The sequence below is a fragment of the Procambarus clarkii genome, chromosome 53, assembly GCF_040958095.1.
Source record: "Procambarus clarkii isolate CNS0578487 chromosome 53, FALCON_Pclarkii_2.0, whole genome shotgun sequence".
Taxonomy (NCBI): Eukaryota; Metazoa; Arthropoda; class Malacostraca; order Decapoda; family Cambaridae; genus Procambarus; species Procambarus clarkii.
In genome coordinates, this window is record NC_091202.1 from 31,171,127 (window position 1) to 31,194,481 (window position 23,355).

Genomic DNA, 23,355 nt, shown 5'->3' on the forward strand with positions numbered 1-23,355 from the left:
ATAACAATAATAATACCAGCAATTATTTTCTGAAGGAGAAGGAGAGAAGCATAACTTCCATCTGAAGACCGTGAAGGCAGCGATATAAACCTCTCATCGAATATATCGATACATATCTATTTCCACACAGCACTACTGGTACTCTGGTGAGCTAGCAAGCGTTAGTTCCAAGCTCTAATACATACACGCATACATACATACATATACGCATACAACCATATACATGGCACCTACAGAGCCGTGAGGGACAAGGCCATAGATGGGTTATAAGAAGACAGACGCGGGTCATACGGGCCAGTGACATTACAACAACTGTGGAGTGTACGACGTGTCCTCCTTATATCTTGTTTACCTTTTTCTGTGTAATACGAGATAAAGATATATACATAAAACTAATTTTATAATGAGACTAATCAGTGAGTATTCGTTGTTATTTTCTGTTATCATTATAATTTACTTTAAAGCTTATGTCCATTCATTGAATGGTATTTTTCAAACTCGTGTAAATACGATTTTGTTTTTACAAAATCGACTGATGGATGGCTACTGGAGTGCATATATTACTCCAAATGATTCAAGTTATCTGATGTTTTTAGAAATAACTCATTGAAATATGAGTTTGTGATATGATAATCATCGAGTTGTTGCAGGTGGGAGCGTGGCGGCGTGTCTGCTGCTGGCGACGACGGCAGCTCTGGCCGCTGACGACTGGTCCTGGGGGGCTGACACCTCCTCGGGCACTTCAGCGTCTGGTCGAGCCCGGCCCGACGCCTCCCGGGTTACTCTGCGACCAAGTCCTCCTCTGGTCGCCTCCAATCAGGAATCCCCAGCGGACCGTCACCCAAGGCTTCTGGGGCTCCAGAATGTGCTGTGCTCTATGGGAATCGGCTTAAGTGTGAGTAATCGGTGTATTTTGTCAATGAATCACGGCTGATACATAGAACATTTTCACGTTCGCCTAGATTGTTAATATCCCTTCAGTTGGAAGTGCACATTCTGCCCATAATTGACATTTCTAATTCAGATAATATTGAAACCTTAATATAAGAGACATTGATTTTCCCCAGTGCATCAAAAGAGTTCCTTCACTCAACTCCTACAATAACCCTACCATCAGGGACCCCAGACAGCAGACTCTGTACCCATACTCGCTGTCTCACGTGCCTCTGACCGTTGTCGAAGATCACTACAGCCTCACCCATGTGCACCATGGCCAGGGTGTCGTGGGAGACCCTGCTACCTATCCAGGCTTGATAAGTGGTGATTTCCAGCATCCTTCTCCAGATCAAGTACCACAACTCTTATCTAGCTACCAGAGCTGCAAGTGTGTACACGCCTCCTACTGCGCCTCCTATGATGTTGTGGCCCGCAGGAATACCGGGGACGGCGGTGACCTCATCGACGCCCGAAGTCTCAGCTCAGACATCCTCTCTAGTGCAACAGACACCACCAAAGAAAATAAAAGTACAACTGCCGCACCCAAAGATGTTACCTCCCCAAGCACTGGCCGTCAGGAGAGGGTTCTGTCTTTTACCAACACAGGCAATGACACTCGCGTCAGGAGGGACACACCTGATCATGCACCTTCTAACTCTACTTTCGACGCTGAAGGAGTAAGTATCATATTAAGGATTTGTGAGTGTGTGGTATTCCGGTACTCCATTATGCCAGTGATTATTGAAATTAATATATCTCTTAAGCGTCATTTACGGCAGATATTAGTATATTTATACCTGTAGTTGCAACAGTAGTGTTTGATCATTTTGTTTTCATGTGTTCCAGCGAGCATTATTTTACAACCCGGGGTTGTTTGGTTGTGGTCCGAGGTATGTGTGCTGCCGCCGCCCTCGGCTCCCAACCCCTTCCCGGAGGTTCACCTGTGGTCGCCGCCACTCCAGCGGTGCCGTCCCTCGCATCAAGACGCCACAGTACGTGAAGGGCGACGCAGAGTTCGGGGAATATCCCTGGCACGTGGCTATCCTAAAGCGCCAGGATGAGTACGTGTGTGGCGGAGCCCTGATCGACGAGCGACACGTCCTCACCGCCGCCCACTGTGTTGACGGGTCGGTACTCCTATAGTCTGCATATTCTCCCGCTTATTGACTTCATATGTTAACGAATATTGACCATAGCAAATTTTTAGACTACATTTTACAATATTTAAGTTCGAGAACTATAACTATTGCTGACTTCACATATTAATTAAGAATAATAATCAGCAATTTAATAAAACAAATATAATTTTATTCGTGCAGAGTGACTCCTCATTACCTGAAGGTCCGCCTGGGTGAGTGGGACGTGCATGGTCACACAGAATTCTACGACCATGTGGAGATGCGCGCACAGTTCGTGGTCGTCCACCCCGACTACTACGCTGGCAACCTTGGCAACGACATCGCCGTCATCAGGATGCACCGCTATGTGGACTTCTCAACTAAGTAAATGGTGTTGGTCACTTGAGCAGCGAATGCTGACATCCTCGGACGAGGCTGTTCAGTTGTTTGTGTATTCGCACTACAGACAATCAGATGCACCTGGTGTTTAAACGTCTGTCACAGCGTTTAGCAGCCATATTTAAAACAAATGAAATAAGATGCTCAAATTTGTATTATCATCAAATATAATGAAATATATATATATTGCCTAGGGCCGGAGCGATGTGATCCAAAAGTCGTTTATTACTTTATCAACATATTGTTGGTGGAATTATTTTCAGATTAACATTATACAAGTTTGTTTCATGAACGCTGTTTCCCTGGTAACCCGTGAGTGTCTTTGGCAAATAATAGTGTTAGTGGGAAGAATTATAGGGAGAAAAGTACCAACAGTTCTCCTCCTTCTCCTCCCGCAGCCCGCACATCTCGCCCGTGTGTCTGCCAGACGCCTACAGCAGCTTCGTGGGTCAGCGCTGCTACTCTACCGGCTGGGGGAAGGACGCCTTCGGTAGTACCGGCAAGTACCAGAGTGTGCTGCAGGAGGTGGAGTTGCCCGTGGTTGATTACCACCAGTGCCAGGAGGCCCTGAGACACACTCGCCTGGGACGCAGCTTCACACTCCGCCAGGGCATGCTGTGTGCTGGCGGCGAGGAAGGTCGCGACACCTGCAAGGTGAGGCTCCACTCCCTCCCTTCACATTCGCCACTTATTTGACACACAAATAATTTATCGGGATTGTCATCTTTTAATCATTTGTTCTCATCCACATAACTATTTTTCTTTTCCTACCGCAAGGGTGACGGTGGCGGGCCCCTGGTGTGCCCGGGTCCTGGTGGCAGGTCCCAGCTGGCGGGCCTGGTGTCCTGGGGCGTCGAGTGTGGCCGCTCCGGCCTCCCTGGCGTCTACGTCGACGTGGCTCAGTACACTCGCTGGATCCGAACCATAACATCAGCGCCATAATTGCTCAGTAAACCACATTCAATTCATTAATATAGAGCCCACGAGTATTCTTCATTCTCTGTTGATCTAAATGTTTATATTAATTTTATTCAATTGTTTAATGGGCATAAATTATACACGAGTGAATTTTTTGATAACAGGAAAATGTTGTGTCAAGGAATTGTTTTCCTATCCTTACGATTTTTTTTTCTGAGGAAAATATTACATTCTGTGATGATAATTTCGACTTTTCACTTTGCTCTTATGTCTGAAATTTAGAAGTAGAATTAACTTCCAGTAAATAACAAGAGGCTCAACTTGTGACACTTTTAAGTGACGATGAACAGTTGGCGTACTGTCATGAAGACAATTAAGGGTCTCTTGTACCCTTGTACTGGTACAAGCTGACCAGGAGTGAACAGTCACTTAAATCCTGGTACTCTGGCGAGCACAGCTTATGTAATAATCTAAGATGAGGTCTGATAAAGACCTTTTGTGCCCTCTGTAATGCTTTTGCGTTACCGCTCACAGGATGAGTATGGGGTGCACAATAAACTAGCCCCCTTCGGCGGCAACAATCATCAAAAGCTGATGCAAGTACCAAACCCACTTTTATTGTATTTGATTTCCATACGATGTTCACGCAACAGGAAAAAACTATGTAAATAGACGGTTTGAAAATAAAGCTGTTGATTACTCAACAAATTACCGGGTAACATAATTGACGTAGGAGCGCTTGAGTGTTTCAAGCGTTGGTTAGACATATATATAAATGAGTGTGGCTGGATATTTAGCTGGTAGAGCTTATGGTTGAGATACTCTTAAGCTCATCATGGTTCAGAGGGTAGTGCGTGCGACTGGGGAGTCCAGAGACGCTAGGGAATTTTCAGGGGGGGAAGCGCCAAGTTATTACGACTATATAGCACTTTTTTTTCCAGGGATATTCCTGCGCGGGCCCCAAGCCTCTGGCTGGTCCACTAAGTGTTGCTTGTTTCTGTTTTACTTGGGCGGAGTAGAGTATATAGCACTAGGTCCATAGACGCAAGTTCTATCACACTGCCTCTATATTCTATCACTGCTGCACATTGTTCACCACTACTCTACTTACCTACCCCAAAAAAAGAACACTGGTGTTACAGTTCGTGAACCCATTGCCTCTGTAACCTCTCCGTTACCTTGCTGTAGTGTACCCAGCATGTCTAATGCCGGGTAGTTTTAACCACCACACTATGTAATTAACACAGATTCTGAAGAAAGATCCAAGAGAAGAATGACAACGTTAACTCCCCCAGCATCAGGAATCTTCCTTATGAAGACAAGCAGAGAGTACTGAAATAGTAACAATAAATTCAAATAAGACCAATTTTGCTTTAGAACTCATAGAGGAATTCAGTGGGTAGGCAACGACGATCTAGGCAAACAGAGTTACTTCATTGAGGCAAATACCTTGAAATGTATTTACACTTTCATTCATTTCCATACTCTGATAACTCATTTTTCTTTACTTGTACGTTATGGCAGCAATCACTTTCAGTCACTATCCGGTAGGTTGCACTTTCATTTTCCGTGTTGAAGCTTCTCTCATTCAGCAGAACTGTATGTAAACTCCCATTTATCTGCCGACAAAGCATTTCTCTGTTCCATGAGGGTGCGAGGTTTCTTTCGTTTGAGTCAATTCCACCGCAGTCAACTCTCAGTACCACTACAACAATTAACACTACAACAATCAACACCACAATTGTGTTTGTGGCGACTTCATCAGTCCTATGAAGGTGGGCATGCGGCGCAACCCCGACCCACTTATGACTGTACCCCAACACCCACCAGTCACCCTGAAAAGTTTGCCAAGGTTTGCCCCAAGTATCTAGTTTCCAGCCTTGATATCCTTTATACCCAGACAGATATCCTCCTCTATAGTTATCCAAAATGAAATGAGTTACTCAGCAGTACTCAAGTTGACCCCTTAAGAGGTTGTGCCATTTACGTTTTGGGAGCTCCCAGAATGCAAATTTGTTATCCGAAATAATATAGTAAACCGATAAAACTCTATGGACTCGGTCGCTAACATTTGATTTCCACTGACCCCCTCCTATGTCCGTTCCCCTATACCCACATGTAACCCTGCCAAGTTTGGCGAGGCTATCCCCAAGTGTTTGGTCTCCAGCCTTGGACAGATAAACTGACATCCTTCTATTGATGGAAGAGGGTGGAGAGGGAGAATGAAGGAGAGAAAGAAGAGAGTGGAGAAGGGGGAGATTGGGAGAGAGAGAGAGAGGGTTGAGATAGGTAGTGGAGGGGGGGATTATTGGGAAGAGGGAAAGAAAGATGGATATGTAGGGAGAAGGAGAGAGCGAAGGAGGGGGAGGAAGATGGGGAGAGGGGAGAAGATATGAGAGAATGGGAGAGGGGAAGAGAGGAGAAAGAAAAGGGAAGGGGGAGAGAGACCCGCGTACAGCCGGGTACACCCTCCAGTAAAGTACACATTGTTCATCTTCAATCTTAACCTAACTTGAAGCTACGGGCTCTCCATAGCCCGTGCTACTTGGAACTTTGTTCCAGGAAGCGAATCTTTAACAACAACAACAATTAACCTAACTTCTTGCATATAAATTAAATTGCTTCTCCTCAAGGAAGTTATCTTCAGTAGTCCTTCTAATTAATGTCTTTGTTTCGTTGATATGTGTTAATATGTTAACCTAAACACACGTGAGGTTAGCGAGACGTGTTAAGGTCTCCACAAAGGTCCCTATACTGTATATTTTTTCAGTAAATTTGTTCAAATTTCAAGTGTATCCGAGACACTTTGGGTTTATTAATTTCAATATGAGTCGACTCCTACCAACTTGGAGAACTCGACCCACGCTCACCAGGATTTTGTTTTTTCTTCACTGGGGTCTAGAATCCTGCTGACTTTTACAACACCACAGTAGTCAGCACCACAGTAGTCAACACCACAGTAGTCAACACCACAGTAGTCAACACCACAGTAATAGACACCACAGTAGTCAACACCACTAAAGTCTTTCCTTCCTTTGCGTGTGTAACTGAACACAGAGATTTTTTTTTTAATTTTAGGATTTTATTTTTGGGTGTTAGGATTTTAACTTTTAACTAGAAAAATCCATCACATTATATTGTATTTTTAATAATTCATTGTTAACCTAAACTTTATTTACATATATATATACAGTTAAAAGATAATCCGAGATGATACCCGAACAGAGCGCCACAATGAGCTGGAAACCATCAGCCGTCACATGACGTAGTAGATAGTGACGCAATGACGAGAGCGAAGGTCAGTAAGAGGAGACGACTCCCACCTGACGTAACCATTCCAAGAAGTAGGTTACGTCGACGTAGACACCTGGGACGCCGGGCAGGCCGCAGTCCACGCCCCAGGAGACCAGACCACCCAGGTGCGACCTTCCTTCGGGATCCGGGCACACTAGGGGGCCGCCTCCGTCACCCTTGGGAAAGTAAAGATTGGATGGAAAATTAATACAAATTAACACTGAAAGCCTGAAAATAGATTTTAATAGTTGAGCAGGTGTGCGAAAATTTAGGGAGTGGAGCCTCACCTTGCAGGTGTCGCGACCTTCCTCGCCGCCAGCACACAGCATGCCCTGGTGGAGGGTGAAGCTGGGTCCCAGGCGAGTGTGTCTCAGGGCCTCCTGGCACTGGTGGTAATCAACCACGGGCAACTCCACCTCCTGCAGCACACTCTGGTACTTCCCATCCGTACCGAAGGCGTCCTTCCCCCAGCCGGTAGAGTAGCAGCGCTGACCCACGAAGCTGCTGTAGGCGTCTGGCAGACACACGGGCGAGATGTGCGGGCTGCGGGAGGAAATATTAGTCTGTGTTTCTGTTAAACACCTATTTCTGAAGTTTATAATAATTTGTTATGTTTCACTACGACCAAGAAGCGCAACAAAATATATATTTAACACATTACATGTTTGTTATAGTCATACAAAATAACTATTCAGCGGGGCAGGAGACGGTACTAACTTAGATGAGAAGTCAACAGTAGTTTTGAGAGTGATGAGAGCGATGTCGTTATGAAGGTTCCCGGCGTTGTACTGTGGGTGACTTTGGACGGTGGCGACTGGCAGCTCCAGATGACTGTAGAACTCTGTCTCTGTCTTCACGTCCCACTCCCCAAGACGAACCCTCAACTGTGACACCTGAAGACTGTGGAGGGAGGACAGCGTCAGTCTTTATTGTTAACTCTCTTTTTTATAAAACTTTTACACACACTTTCACATCCTCTCTCGCCTACACCTCTAATCCTCTCCTAAGTACCGTGTATTTCACCATAAAACAAGGTTTAACATACATTAGAAATGGAACACGGTAGATACTGTTTTACACTGCAGGCCGTAGCCAGCGTGCCGGCGCCGCCCCGACACTCACCTGTTGACGCAGTGAGCAGCAGTCAGGACGTGCTGGTGGTCGAGGAGCGCGCCGCCACACACGTACACGACGTCTCCTCCGTCCACCACCTTCAAGACGGCTGCCTGCCACGGGTACTCGCCGAACTCTGCGTCACCTTTGACGAAGTGTGAGTTCTTGACGCGGCCCAGCAGGCCCTGGGCGTGACGACGGCCACACTTGTGCTGTGTGCGGTGCTGGCTGACTCTGGGGCTGCGGCAACACACGTCGTCCCCTCTGCAGCCACTTACACCTGGGTCATTGCCTTGCTGGCGCTGGAAACCAGTTGGAAATAGTTAGTTGCTTCCATATTCTCCTTGAACCTCTGGCAAAATTTAAAAACTTGGGTCATTTAAGTTTAGCACTATCATTTACGACAAACATTGTTTTGATTTAACAATTTGAAGTAAATCGTTGCTGTAAGAATATCTTCAACTTTATCACACTTTTCGACATTTAGTAGTTACATGATAAAGTTTGACTGCCATTTTTGGCTGGGTGATAGGCTTAATGCCTATCGACCTCTAGGAGGTTGTTAAGGAAACCACAAGTGTTTACTGACCAACCAGCAAGTATACTTTATCCCTGAACACAGTCCAAGACTAAAGTAGACGCTCAGTGTATATACACAGCGTAAGGTGGGGGTACACCTCTATGTATATATATCCCGGTTGTCATTTTTATCTTCAAACGCAAATAGTTGTGTGACTGCTTACATGCTGGAGGTTAATGTTGTCGTCAGAAAGGTGGTAAACAGCACCCAGGATGTCCCTCTTGACGCGGGAGTCTTCACTTGTGTCCGTCTGGGTGGTGTCCTCGCTCTCTGGGACGACTGTATTTGTCACGTCGTCTTCGATGTCCGTGGCGTTGGAGAGAATATCTGAGCTTCGTGAACGAACGTCGATAAGTGCGCTGTAGTCCCAGGACGAGTTGCGGGCCACAATATCATTAACAGAGCAAGCGGTGGCCGGCACACAAAGGCAGTCCTCGAGGTACACGAGGGAGTCCGCTTCCACTGTGGGTCCTGGCAGGTGAAGCGAGGGCCTTTCTGCTTCCACTGTGGATCCTGGCAGGTGAAGCGAGGGCGTTTCTGCTTCCACTATGGGTCCTGGCAGGTGAAGCGAGGGCGTTTCTGCTTCTAGCTCTGGGAGGAGTAGCGAGGGGCGGGAGAAAGGGACGGACGCCTGGGTGATACCATTACTGTTCTCGGGGACACTACCACCTTGGTGGATGTGTGTGTGAGTGTGCTGGTGGTGAACTAGGCTTGAGGGCTTCACTTGAACATCAAAGTAGGAAGATTCAGAGGCAGTGTAAGTCACAGTGGGAGGTCCGTACGTTGTCAATATAGCAGAGTAAGTTGGGACCGGAGCAGCATAAGTTGGGGCCGGAGCAGCATAAGTTGGGGCCGGAGCAGCATAAGTTGGGGCCGGAGCAGCATAAGTTGGGGCCGGAGCAGCATAAGTTGGGGCCAGAGCAGTGTAAGTTGATTTCAAACCAGCGTTAATATGAGTGGGAACGCCATATGTGGGGATTGGCTTTGGTGGATAATTGTGAAGATCTGGCGCGTTGTATGATGGGTTGAGGACTGTGGAACCGACTAACGATTTAGGCGGAATGAAGAATGGTTTGAAACCTGCAGGTGATCCCTTAAGTGGTGTTGAGCTGTGGGTGTTGTGTGGAGGGTGGGAGGCGTCGTTGGGGAGAGTGGAGTAGCTGCTGGTGGGGGCTGCAGGTGGCGCCCCGTAGTGAGACTCAATTGCCGGAGGATAGGTCTTCTTGCACTGGCGAAGATGAAAGAGTTCATTACAAAATCTACCCCTCGACTGTAACCAAAAGAAACCCTTTAAAAATCAACAATGCATTAATTAAATTTCATAAGAAAATTCTAAAATACATTCAAACATCAGTAATCTTAACCAAAACACTACAGAAAACTCCAGTTTATAGTAATGATCACTCACAACACCAAGGCCCAGCGCGCACATCCTCTCTCCTAGAGTTAAGAATCTTTCTCGCTTGCCCTCTATTTTTTCTTGGTGGGTGTCATCGCCAGGGAGGAGACGTGACTCCTGGTAGGCCTCGTGTATGCCAGGGAACTCTGCGGTAGGAGCAGCAGGTGCAGGACTGGACTCGGGACCCCATGACCACTCGTCTTCGGCTTGGACACCAGTTGTCAAAACACCCAACAGCAGCAGGCGCCAGCATGCTCCTGTATAAACAGCAACGAAACGCTGTACTTGAAATTTGCGACATATGTTGAGCATTGCACAAAATACCGTAATTGTTTACAAACTAAGACCAAGAATGCAGGCATGTCAGACTTCAGTCACAATAACGTGGTTCAAGAAATGATAACCAACCCACAACTCAGAAGATGGAGAAGCGACGACGTTTCGGTCCGTCCTGGATCACACGACTTGATAATGGTCCAGGACGGACCGAAACGTCGTCGCTTCACCATCTGAGTTGTGGTTTGGTCGTCATTAATAAAGAAAAAGAATATTTACGTATTAGAATAGTCCATCGTTTTCTTTACCACAAAAGCGCCAGTAATATTAATACTAACACAGTCATATATTCCCTCAGGAATACAATTACTTACCAATCGGTCTCATCTTTCCTTGAACTACAAATGCGAGATGCAGTGATATTAACCACAGGTGAAGTGGTGAGGTGAGGCAGACGGCGTGTGGTCCGTTGATCGTGGCTCTCCAGTTTTATATTACTGGCCATCACGACCTTCCTCCAGCACCAGGATTCCCGGAGCCCTACACCTAGGTCATTCCCATGGTCACTATGGTAAGGGGGCAAGCACGTTGAGTCATGAGACGCTGATGTGTAATTCTCGATAGGGGAGGGGGTGGGAATAGATACATATGTGGAACCGGGGGGGCGAGTAGATAGATATTGGGAGTCATAACTCAGTTCGGCGGGGGAGGGGGGGGCGAGTAGATAGGTATGTGGAGTCATAACTCAGGCCCGGGTAGGCGAGTAGATAAGTAGATAGGTGTTAACTGAGCCACGATGCGAGGATGGGATGAGAGAGGGATTCACTGAGCCTGAGATAGAGATGATTAGTATTGGATGTTTTAACGTATGATCAGCGGGTGTTGCGAGTTGACCTGCTCGTTAAGTGTTATCGGAGCGATGACAAGCAGATGGGTGTAGAAGGTGTTCTCTGCACCAGAGGCTCAGACAGATGGGTGTAGGTGTTCTCTGTACCAGAGGCTCAGACAGATGGGTGTAGAAGGTGTTCTCTGCACCAGAGGCTCAGACAGATGGGTGTAGAAGGTGTTCTCTGCACCAGAGGCTCAGACAGATGGGTGTAGAAGGTGTTCTCTGCACCAGAGGCTCAGACAGATGGGTGTAGAAGGTGTTCTCTGCACCAGAGGCTCAGACAGATGGGTGTAGAAGGTGTTCTCTGCACCAGAGGCTCAGACAGATGGGTGTAGAAGGTGTTCTCTGCACCAGAGGCTCAGACAGATGGGTGTAGAAGGTGTTCTCTGTACCAGAGGCTCAGACAGATGGGTGTAGAAGGTGTTCTCTGTACCAGAGGCTCAGACAGATGGGTGTAGAAGGTGTTCTCTGTACCAGAGGCTCAGACAGATGGGTGTAGCAGGTGTTCTCTGTACCAGAGGCTCAGACAGATGGGTGTAGCAGGTGTTCTCTGTACCAGAGGCTCAGACAGATGGGTGTAGAAGGTGTTCTCTGTACCAGAGGCTCAGACAGATGGGTGTAGAAGGTGTTCTCTGTACCAGAGGCTCAGACAGATGGGTGTAGAAGGTGTTCTCTGCACCAGAGGCTCAGACAGATGGGTGTAGAAGGTGTTCTCTGCACCAGAGGCTCAGACAGATGGGTGTAGAAGGTGTTCTCTGCACCAGAGGCTCAGACAGATGGGTGTAGAAGGTGTTCTCTGCACCAGAGGCTCAGACAGATGAGTGTAGAAGGTGTTCTCTGCACCAGAGGCTCAGACAGATGGGTGTAGAAGGTGTTCTCTGCACCAGAGGCTCAGACAGATGGGTGTAGAAGGTGTTCTCTGCACCAGAGGCTCAGACAGATGGGTGTAGAAGGTGTTCTCTGTACCAGAGGCTCAGACAGATGGGTGTAGAAGGTGTTCTCTGTACCAGAGGCTCAGACAGATGGGTGTAGAAGGTGTTCTCTGTACCAGAGGCTCAGACAGATGGGTGTAGAAGGTGTTCTCTGTACCAGAGGCTCAGACAGATGGGTGTAGAAGGTGTTCTCTGTACCAGAGGCTCAGACAGATGGGTGTAGCAGGTGTTCTCTGTACCAGAGGCTCAGACAGATGGGTGTAGAAGGTGTTCTCTGTACCAGAGGCTCAGACAGATGGGTGTAGAAGGTGTTCTCTGTACCAGAGGCTCAGACAGATGGGTGTAGAAGGTGTTCTCTGTACCAGAGGCTCAGACAGATGGGTGTAGAAGGTGTTCTCTGCACCAGGGGCTCAGACAGATGGGTGTAGAAGGTGTTCTCTGTACCAGGGGCTCAGACAGATGGATGTAGAAGGTGTTCTCTGAACCAGGGGCTCAGACAGATGGGTGTAGAAGGTGTTCTCTGTACCAGGGGCGTAGACAGATGGGTGTAGAAGGTGTTTTCTGTACCAGAGGCTCAGACAGATGGGTGTAGAAGGTGTTCTCTGTACCAGAGGCTCAGACAGATGGGTGTAGCAGGTGTTCTCTGTACCAGAGGCTCAGACAGATGGGTGTAGAAGGTGTTCTCTGTACCAGAGGCTCAGACAGATGGGTGTAGAAGGTGTTCTCTGCACCAGGGGCTCAGACAGATGGGTGTAGAAGGTGTTCTCTGTACCAGGAGCTCAGACAGATGGGTGTAGAAGGTGTTCTCTGCACCAGGGGCTCAGACAGATGGGTGTAGAAGGTGTTCTCTGCACCAGGGGCTCAGACAGATGGGTGTAGAAGGTGTTCTCTGCACCAGGGGCTCAGACAGATGGGTGTAGAAGGTGTTCTCTGTACCAGAGGCTCAGACAGATGGGTGTAGAAGGTGTTCTCTGTACCAGAGGCTCAGACAGATGGGTGTAGCAGGTGTTCTCTGTACCAGAGGCTCAGACAGATGGGTGTAGAAGGTGTTCTCTGCACCAGGGGCTCAGACAGATGGGTGTAGAAGGTGTTCTCTGCACCAGGGGCTCAGACAGATGGGTGTAGAAGGTGTTCTCTGCACCAGAGGCTCAGGCAGATGGGTGTAGAAGGTGTTCTCTAAACCATAAGATAAACTACGTATTCCTTTAGCAAATAAAATTCGTTCTTGTTAAGGTCCACAATATATGCTCATGATCCGCTAAGCTTTTTATATACAACAAAGCATAACGTAACATCACATAACGTTAAGAGATAGAGATAGAGAGAGAGAGAGAGAGAGAGAGAGAGAGAGAGAGAGAGAGAGAGAGAGAGAGAGAGAGAGAGAGAGAGAGAGTACTAGGTACTAAGTACTTACCGTACTTAGTACTTACCGTACTAAGTACGGAAAGTACTTAGGGTATAGGGTACTTAGGATAAGTACTAAGTACCCACCATCATAAAAATCTGGAGTTTTGAATTTTTTTCGCGTGGTATTTTACGATAGCCTCATAATTCATATCTCTGTAACTCATCATACAATCTAGAGGGTAGTTACATAAATGAGGATGTACCTATTTTAATAAAACAAAAAATCACGCCCCACGTCGCTGAATTCTCGTGAACACTTAACATATTTGGAACCTGTAGTCAGTCCAGCCTTCAGCTCATGCCAAACATTGCTCGGTCCTCTTGCGTGGCCAGACATTTCCTGCTGCGACACGGCGACGAGGACGAATTGTGGAAAGTTTTATCCAGCACGACTCCTGTCCTCCTGAGAGAGAGAGAGAGAGAGAGAGAGAGAGAGAGAGAGAGAGAGAGAGAGAGAGAGAGAGAGAGAGAGAGAGAGAGAGAGAGAGAGAGAGAGCGAGAGAGAGAGCGAGAGAGAGAGCGAGAGAGAGAGCGAGAGAGAGAGCGAGAGAGAGAGCGAGAGAGAGAGCGAGAGAGAGCGAGAGAGAGCGAGAGAGAGAGAGAGAGAGAGCGAGAGAGAGCGAGAGAGAAAGAGAGAGATAGAAAGAGAGAGATAGAAAGAGAGAGATAGAAAGAGAGAGATAGAAAGAGAGAGAGAGAGAGAGAGAGAGAGAGAGAGAGAGAGAGAGAGAGAGAGAGAGAGAGAGAGAGAGAGAGAGAGCGAGAGAGAGAGCGAGAGAGAGAGCGAGAGAGAGAGCGAGAGAGAGAGCGAGAGAGAGAGCGAGAGAGAGAGCGAGAGAGCGAGAGAGCGAGAGAGAGAGCGAGAGAGCGAGAGAGCGAGAGAGCGAGAGAGCGAGAGCGAGAGAGCGAGAGCGAGAGAGCGAGAGCGAGAGAGAGAGAGAGAGAGCGAGAGAGAGAGCGAGAGCGAGAGAGAGAGAGCGCGAGAGAGAGAGAGAGGGGAGGGTAATGGAAAATATAGCAATGGTACATAATGGGAGTCATATATATCATACATATTACAGCCTTCATAAGTCATTTAGATTGTTAATATATACATACATAGCATTTCAGGCAAGTCCTTAATCCTAATGCTTGCGATTTGTCCTGGGTTCGTATCCTGGCCGGGGAGGATTTTTTTTTTTTTTTTTTTTTTTTTTTTTTTATTATTTTTCTACCACAGACGTGGCCACACATTTACAATGCTAACCAGCATATATACATTTTCTTCTGTCCTCCCTAAGCATCTATCTGTATGCCTCTGTACATCCAGCAGTGTGTTACACGATTTAGCGGGTCGTATTAAGATAATGGTCCAGCCCGAAACACTATTCGTGTAAGTGGTTTTTACAAGACTGTAAGAACTCAAATACATATACATATATACTCATATATACAGAAATCACAAATACATATAAATCTATGTTATGCACCGTGCATCCATTGGGTGGTGGTTGTTGTTAAAGATTCGCTACCTGGAACAAAGTTCCAAGTAGCACGGGCTATGGTGAGCCCGTAACTTGATAATTGGGTGGAAGGTGGTGGAAGGGTTATAATGGCATGACTGCGCTACCTATGGTAAACACACTCGGGATATTTTGCTAAGATTTATGGTTATACACTGCACACCATTTTCAGTGAAATATTTACACATTTCTTGAGCATTTGTGATAGTTATTTATAAATTCTTACATTTTTTCACTTTCAATTATATAGTGAAATTAGGTATGTGATAAGATTTGCTGATAAAGTTTACATTTGGTCACATTTACTTCAGTTGGTGGTACTCGTAATCGAGCCTAGTTAAGTCAAGCCTTGAAGCAAATAAACAATAGGATGAGGAATTCGGTGCTGTACGTTACTTTTTGTACGTACGTTACTATGTTTAAATATCATATGAGCGCTGGTGAAATAAATGAGGATGCGCTGGCACTCACTGGAAAGGTAAAATGAAAGTATAGGTGACCTTGAGGACGGCAGAGAAGGAGGCCGAAGACAGGGTCATGTGGTGTAACTTATCTAGGAATGTCCCGCCCTGCTGGTCTTCACCCCCTCCCACCCCCACCATCCCCTCTCTACCCTACCACGCTGAGCCCACGCATCCTCTTTCTTTTTCTTTCTTTTTTTTTTGAGATATATACAAGAGTTGTTACATTCTTGTACAGCCACTAGTACGCGTAGCGTTTCGGGCAGGTCCCTGGAATACGATACTGCTTCCAAACACTTCTGGGTGATGTTTAGCAGCCCCCCCCCCCTCTGCCCATTTGTGTCTGCCTCGGCCGGGAATTGAACCCGGGCCCTTAGGACTACGACCCACGAAGCTCCATGTGTGTACGCATGTAATTGCTTATATATTTCATATTGCCATATACTTGCTTTCTTTTGTTTTAATTATTAAATTACCCATTCATGAAAATAAATACTCATTTATTCATTGATTAATTTAACGGTTTTTTTTTATTTATTGTAATTTTGTAAACCTTAACACAGCAGATGAAGACTCGGCGATCATCAGTTACTTCACAAGAGACCAGATGTTACAAGGATCCAGTCGAGGTAATAGGTCACGTCGACGTAGACCCCGGGGAGACCTGGCAGGCCGCAGCCCACGCCCCACGACACTAGACCAGCCAGGTGGGACCTTCCTTCAGGACCTAGACACACCAGGGGGCCGCCCCCGTCACGCTGGCGAGATCAACAATGTCTAGCAGTCCCACACTGACGGGTGGCAAAATGGACATTATTTTCTTAACTCTCGATAAAATAGGTAATAAAATCATTCGCAGAAAATTTTTATGCAAATTAGCACAACCGCATTTTAAATCAGACCTAAAATGTGACAGACAGCTTGCTGAACATGAGTAAAAAATGATTGTCAGTGAAACCAACTCTCGATGTGGACTGTAATATAACTCAGGGATTTGCATTGTGGGTGTTTTTCTTATACTGAAGCTGATTAGATTTTGATTTCGTTAGTTTTACATAAGCCTATTTGCAAATTATGACAAACTGGTAAAAACTGTAGCTATGTTAATAGGTTCAATAGCCCTAAAGATTTTAATAGGCTGGCAGCACGAACTTAAAAAATAACATGTAATAAATGTTTCACATGAACACACATATACTAGGGATCGAATTCTGAAAGTTTGAGCAACAGTCAAGTGTCATACACGCCAGCCACTAAGGTGAAGAAAAAGATTTGCAGATCAATTTCTCATTTCCCCACCATTCATGCAGTCAGACTACATCATAGAACATTTAATCAAAACCAGAATGCAAATTTACCAAGCAGGCGTCCTTCCCTTTTTCGCCTCCAGCACAGACCATACCAGAGTGGAGGGTGAAGCTAGCTCCCAGACGAGTGTGTCTGAGGGCCTCCTGGCACTTCGAGTGAGCCACAACAGGCAACTCCACCTCCTGCAGCACACTCTGGTACTTCCCATCCGTACCGAAGGCGTCCTTCCCCCAGCCGGTAGAGTAGCAGCGCTGACCCACGAAGCTGCTGTAGGCGTCTGGCAGACACACGGGCGAGATGTGCGGGCTGCGGGAGGAAATATTAGTCTGTGTTTCTGTTAAACACCTATTTCTGAAGTTTATAATAATTTGTTATGTTTCACTACGACAAAGAAGCGCAACAAAATATATATTTAACACATTACATGTTTGTTATAGTCATACAAAATAACTATTCAGCGGGGCAGGAGACGGTACTAACTTAGATGAGAAGTCAACAGTAGTTTTGAGAGTGATGAGAGCGATGTCGTTATGAAGGTTCCCGGCGTTGTACTGTGGGTGACTTTGGACGGTGGCGACTGGCAGCTCCAGATGACTGTAGAACTCTGTCTCTGTCTTCACGTCCCACTCCCCAAGACGAACCCTCAACTGTGACACCTGAAGACTGTGGAGGGAGGACAGCGTCAGTCTCTATTGTTAACTCTCTTTTTTATTTAACAGTCTCCGTGGTGTAGTGGTAAGACACTCGCCTGGCGTTCCGCGAGCGCTAAGTCATGGGTTCGTATCCTGGCCGGGGAGGATTTACTGGGCGCAAATCCTTAACTGTAGTCTCTGTTTAACGCAACAGTAAAATGTGTACTTGGATGAAAAAACGATTGTTCGCGGCTGGGATCGTATTCGAGGGACCTGCCCGAAACGCTACGCGTACTAGTGGCTGTACAAGAATGTAACAACTCTTGTATATATCTCAAAAACAAAAAAATTAACTTTTACACACACTTTCACATCCTCTCTCGCCTACACCTCTAATCTTCTCCTAAGTACCGTGTATTTCACCAAAAACCAGGTTTAACGTACATTAAAAACTGAACACGGTAGATACTGTTTTACACTGCAGGCCGTAGCCAGCGTGCGGGTGCCGCCCCCACACTCACCTGTTGACGCAGTGAGCAGCAGTCAGGACGTGCTGGTGGTCGAGGAGCGCGCCGCCACACACATACACGACGTCTCCTGCGTCCACCACCTTCAAGACGGCTGCCTGCCACGGGTACTTGCCGAACTCTGCGTCACCTTTGCCTTTGTGTAGGTCCTTCACTCGGCCCAGCAGGCCCTGGGTGTGTTGCAGGCCGCAGATGAGCTCGTGTAGAGGCGGAGCAGGACGGAGGCGACAGCAGACGTCGCCCTCCACACACCGGCCACTCCCAGGCAGGTGCCACACTGCATGACGCTGAGGGGTAAGCGTTACTTAGCAACTTCATGTTCATTTCAGACAATAAGTTGGTAACCTAATAATGCTGGCTCTGGTTGGCCAGCTTATGTCAACAAACAAGCCACCCTTTTCTATTTCCTTAATATAGCTAGCAGACCCATCCATTAAGTAAATTAAATATTAACATGAGAAATCTGCTTATTCAGACTTATCGCATGCAGAGGAGCTGACGTACAGTTACGGGATTATTGATCCTGCAGGGTTCGATTCACGGCGAGAAACAAAATGGGCAGAGTTTCTTTCATCCTGATGTTCCTGTTACCTAGCAGGAAATAGGTACCTGGGAGTTAGACAGCTGTTATGGGCTGCTTCCTGGGGGGGGGGGGCCGTGTGTGTGAAAAAAATTCGTTAGTAGTAGTTAGTAACAGTTGATTGACAGTTGAGAGGTGGGGCCGAAAGAGCACAGCTCAACCCCCTGCAAGTACAACTAGGTGAATACAACTCTACTTCGACACAACAAAACAGTAATCGTATTAAAATTAGAATGTGTATGCCAAGTTTGCTCAGCAGCAGCCACATGCAAGTAAGTAATTATCAAAAGAATTATCTAACACGCAAGATCCTGCCACAATGTGAACTCATGTTAAGCTGAGGTATCTTCGTATCTTCAGAGAATATCAGCTAATACACAGACCGATAACCTATCATTAACAGACAAAAGATAAAGGCTATGGCTCGGAATCTTAAGAATAAGTCAGGCACTACTCTATCACTTACCAATATTACATCAACAGGGAAAGAAACGAGACAGCCTCGGTCAACGCTTACCATGAGTAGGCTATCTGCTTAAAAAACTGAAATATCACCCTAGAAAATTTCGCTCTTACAACATAAAGAAAACATACATATTGGAACTAGAACCTAGAAACCTGTTTCTAGTAAATAAAGAATTAGTTCACATCCTGTATATACTGGTAGCTCAAAATCCTCAGACGGAACATGATTAACGTCAGTGATCTAGAATGATGCAAGTATATTCATACCAGAACTAGATGTTTTTTTTCCGCATCGTAAACCATCAATAACGCACCCAGTAAGAATTACGCTATACCGGTATAGCGGTGACAGGAACCCTGTTAGGCTTTTTGAGGTCTCTCTCTAACCAATAGTAAGGCTGCTCTTGCGGCCACCCGTTACCCATCCACTGAAGTATTGATACACACATCTTTCACTGTGCCACGCCTTTCCAGACTCTCAAAACGCATCGATGGTCATTAAGAAAATGCAATTTCATACAGTAAAAAAACAATCTGTCTGGTCAGAAGCTCCAGTAAATAAAAAGGTGCACTGCTGGACACCAAGCCTAACAGGAAAATTTAATAAAATAACAGATAAGTAAAAAAAGGCATTCTAAGAACAGCAAATAACAATTCATCAGTGTCATTCACTATAATTTTCTTATAGATACAAACCTGAAAATAGACGCAAAATAAATTGAACAAATTTGTACAGGAGAAACTCAGAAGTATATAACCGGCCATACTCCCACTGTCATCTAGCAGAAGCCTGCACTAGGAAGTAGTGTTAGCTAGATTGAGACTTGATCACCCAAGAATAACTCACAAGAAATCATCTAAAGGAATAAAGAACATATAATAAATGTGCAGTTTGCACAGAAAGCTTCACAGTTTTATATGTTAATAGACCACAGACAATTTGGAAAACAAGGAATTTGTTTCGTTCATTTCCAATTACTTTGCTCTCTTGACAGTAGAACAATCGATGGGCGGTGTCATTTACATACATAATTTACATAAACTTACATAAACAATCTATGTAAGGACAACGGCCTTACATAGATTGTTTATCATGCAATAACATCTTCATATTTGAATTACGTAAATTCAGATTTTGTCTTAAACATACGAATGACAGAAAGATTTAAATACAAAAAAAATGTAAGACTGTATTAGTTGACAATAACTTCATTGTGATATATTTAATCAATACGTGAAGATATTTATCGAAATGTATGTTGAAAGCAAGGGTTAACGGTTAAATTTAAGTTTAAGCACCAAGATTATACTTTTACTAACCTCTTGATTGTTGCTGTTGCGAGCGACGTATTGGGATACGCCGCTCTTCACCTGCCCGTCACCAACACTTGTAATGAGGTCGTCATTCATTTGTTTGATAGCTAATTTTAAGAGTTACGTTGTCCGAGGAATTTGATAGAGCTTTTGCCGAACGAGAGATGATGGGATCGTTAGGAGCTACGAGGTCTTGGGTAGTGCAGTATGAGGCAGCCACACACCAACAGTCCTCGGGGTAATTGTGTAGTACATTCCCTTGTGTCGGACTGGCTTCCGTGATCCCTGGGTTGTGGTGTACGTGGGTGTAGGTCTGTTCGCGTCGTTCTACGGTAGTGGGTGCTGTACGAGGTGGGCTGGCCTGTTCTGGACGAGACACACTGGGCGAGACTGAGGGTGCCCAAGTATGTGTGACGGAAGGAGGGAGGCGAGGACGGACCAAGAAGGGTCTTTCACTGGGTGGAGCGGCCTCCGCAGACCTTGACGGGCACTGTAATGATACAAAAGACACTAAATCCGGAGTCTTCGAACCTATAATTGTTTATAGGTCAAGAGCGTATACTGAAGGACATTATATTAACTTTTATTGAATAAATTCTACCAATATCATGGCATGCATGAGAATTAGGAACATGTATTCTGGGGAGCGGGGGGTGGGGGGGAGGCGTCTCTCAGTGTACACAAACCTACTTTGACACCGACACCGAGTCCACAGAGTTCCAGAATCCCGGCGTCCATGTCTCGACTCTCAGACTCCTCGGCCGTGTTGGAGAGCCCGGGGCGCTGGGCCTCAGTATTTCTGAAGCCCCTATCACCTTCCCAACGAGCTGCAGCGCTGTCGGGGCTCCACGACCACACCTCGGCCTTGCCAGTCGTCAACGTTGCCAATATAAACATCAGGGCATACCGTCCGTCTGCGCACACACCGTTAATTAGTGGAAAAACACAAAAGTCTTTTAGTTAATGCTGTTGGGCTTGAGGCCTATCAACCTCTGGAGGGTTTTTAAGGCTATTACAATAGCTTACTGACCAACCATGGCTAGTACACTTTAATTTAAACGTTATCCAGGACAAAAATAAATTCTCATTGTGTGTATACATCGAGACGTTGGGTACACATCTCGGTGTATATATCATATATCACTCGCTAAGACACTTCCAGAGTCGACTTAGGTGTTATTACCCAGTGATTGATATACTGTATAACTAATTTGATTTATTTGTGATTTTTAAAGACTCAGACTCAAGAAATGAATTAAGAGTTCATATTTGTTTTCTGGAACTCCTTCTATCTATACTTTTTAATTACCTATTACTTATTTAATTAAATAAGAACATCTGGCCTCCAATTAGAGCCACCAAAGTATATTGTGAAAACACCAAGACAAAGAACATGACAAAAATACATAAAAGTTGTTGTTCATTCTTAACTAAATATTTATTATAACATTTTAATTAGCTTAAAAATCGTAAGTTAAAGATCTTTCTGAAAACAACATTAATTACAAACAACCACACGTGATACAACAATCCCTGGGTATAATACCCAAGAGTGGCATTGACTCGACGTTGAATCAACGTTATAAGCTCTAATATCCCACCAAACACACACCGAAACTACGACGTTGATACAACGTTCGAACAAGTTTTTTAACACCTCTTAACCAGTTATAACAATATAACAAGTTGTAACAACGTTCTAATATGTCATAAACACGTTAAGCCAAAATATAACAACTTTATTACAAGTTGTAACAAGCGGAAAATAGAGACAGTTTCGGTTTGTGTTTCCAGGGATACGACGTTGAATTAGCGATGCTCTTGGATACTGCGCTCCTTGGGCATTCTCGCTTCCTACCTGCCACCGCCACCACCACCATTGTGTCTCTGCTCACCACAACCACTTAAGGAATAAGCAGGTTACAAACAATCGTGTACATTTAAAGAACAAAGTGTTTAACCACTGGAGCAAAACAAGAAGGCTGCTCTCGTTAATGGAGGAGTCGGTCGATTCTCCTGTCTTTTATACCAGGAGTTGGAGGGGGGGGGGTAGGTCCGTAACCCCTCCCACCTTCAACACCCCGGCCCTTCTACCGGGTCCCCACGAGGCAGGATAATCAAGTATGGGGAGGGGATTGTTTAGTAAAGTAAATTTTATTCAGGAAAGTACATACATAGTTGATTTACAAACATAATGTTGGATTTATAGATAAAGCTAGTACATACAATACCTAAAGCCACTAGTACGCATAGCGTTACGGGCATGGTGAGGTGGGAGAAATAACACTTTTTTTTTTAACTAAACTTTTTTTAACCAAACTTTTTTTAACTTTTTTGACTAAAACTTAATAGTAATTGAGCTTAAAGTATAAATTGCGTTGAAAAAAAAAGAAAAAAAAAGGGGGGAACATGGTAAAATATAGTCAATATACAAGTTGGTCAACAAACAGCATTGTTTAAAAATAGTAAGACATGGGTTGACATTTAGGGGTAAGGTAGGTTACATGGAACAAATCCACAAGGGCCGTGACGAGGATTCGAACCTGCGTCCGGGAGCATCCCAGACACTGCCCTAATCGACTGACAGGGCTTTTAACCCTACGACAGGGTTAAAAGAGTTGAAACCGAAGTTCTACTGAACTTACTGGTTCCCGCAACCTCTCCGAGGCACAAACCAGGGTTTTACACAACTCCCCACCGAACTCGAGCTATGTCAATAGGCCGTTCTCCCTCTTCGCCCTTACATCATTACACACAGAGATCACACTAACGTGATGCATCAAATGAACAAATCCACAAGGGCCGTGACGAGGATTCGAACCTGCGTCCAGGAGCATCCCAAACACTGCCTTAATCGACTGAGCTACGACAGGGTTAAAAAGAGTTGAAACCGAAGTTCTACTAAACTTACTGGATCCTGCAGCCTCTCCGAGGCACAAACCAGGGTTTTACACAACTCCCTTCTGTACTCGAGCTATATCAATAGGCCGTTCTCCCTCTTCGCCCTTACATCATCACACACAGAGATCAGATGTGTAATGATGTAAGGGCGAAGAGGGAGAACTATCCTTCCAAGTTTTATATATATATATACATCCCTGCACACACGTGGCCTTCCCGCATCTCTCTGCTCACACATGCTTTTATCCCATCAACATATCCAAAAAAATTAACCCAGAATACAAATCCGCCATCTGAACATGTTTTAAAACCAGTATATGAATTCTTTATTATTTAAATTAATGATGAAGTATATGGACTCGAGGCTGAACATTTCACATGCACAAACTTCATGAAGGAGGGGT

At 45.5% G+C, this 23,355-nt stretch overlaps 3 protein-coding genes across 6 annotated transcripts; 1 reads left to right on the top strand and 2 right to left on the bottom strand.

The window, feature by feature from the left end:
* The first annotated feature begins 302 nt into the window (after positions 1–302).
* On the top strand, positions 303–3,551 carry LOC123767264 (serine proteinase stubble). The gene is made up of 7 exons (XM_069304675.1): positions 303–416; positions 651–895; positions 1,068–1,613; positions 1,783–2,063; positions 2,256–2,438; positions 2,852–3,107; positions 3,231–3,551. The coding sequence occupies exons 1-7, from the start codon at positions 404–406 to the stop codon at positions 3,393–3,395; spliced, it is 1,689 nt and encodes a 562-aa protein (XP_069160776.1). The 5' UTR covers positions 303–403; the 3' UTR covers positions 3,396–3,551.
* Positions 3,552–6,540: 2,989 nt separating this feature from the next.
* LOC123767263 (uncharacterized) lies at positions 6,541–10,966 on the bottom strand. Of its 2 annotated transcripts, XM_045756834.2 has the most exons (7): positions 10,408–10,966; positions 9,767–10,014; positions 8,522–9,586; positions 7,788–8,080; positions 7,383–7,565; positions 6,953–7,208; positions 6,541–6,841 (listed from the first exon to the last, which is right to left on the bottom strand). In XM_045756834.2, exons 1-7 carry the CDS (start codon positions 10,418–10,420, stop codon positions 6,671–6,673), a joined length of 2,229 nt encoding a protein of 742 aa, XP_045612790.2. In that variant the 5' UTR covers positions 10,421–10,966; the 3' UTR covers positions 6,541–6,670. The 2 variants fall into 2 exon arrangements, with proteins under 2 accessions (XP_045612790.2, XP_069160777.1); XM_069304676.1 differs by lacking the exon at positions 10,408–10,966 and having other exon boundaries at positions 9,767–10,149.
* A 4,594-nt stretch (positions 10,967–15,560) lies between these two features.
* LOC123767243 (phenoloxidase-activating factor 2) lies at positions 15,561–22,214 on the bottom strand. Of its 3 annotated transcripts, none has more exons than XM_069304677.1 (7): positions 21,909–22,214; positions 20,741–20,964; positions 20,057–20,540; positions 17,686–17,978; positions 17,013–17,195; positions 16,583–16,838; positions 15,561–15,982 (listed from the first exon to the last, which is right to left on the bottom strand). In XM_069304677.1, the coding sequence occupies exons 3-7, from the start codon at positions 20,144–20,146 to the stop codon at positions 15,818–15,820; spliced, it is 987 nt and encodes a 328-aa protein (XP_069160778.1). In that variant the 5' UTR covers positions 20,147–20,540; positions 20,741–20,964; positions 21,909–22,214; the 3' UTR covers positions 15,561–15,817. The 3 variants fall into 3 exon arrangements, with proteins under 3 accessions (XP_069160778.1, XP_069160779.1, XP_045612769.2); XM_069304678.1 differs by having other exon boundaries at positions 20,737–20,964; XM_045756813.2 differs by lacking the exon at positions 21,909–22,214 and having other exon boundaries at positions 20,741–21,296.
* Between the last annotated feature and the right edge of the window lie 1,141 nt (positions 22,215–23,355).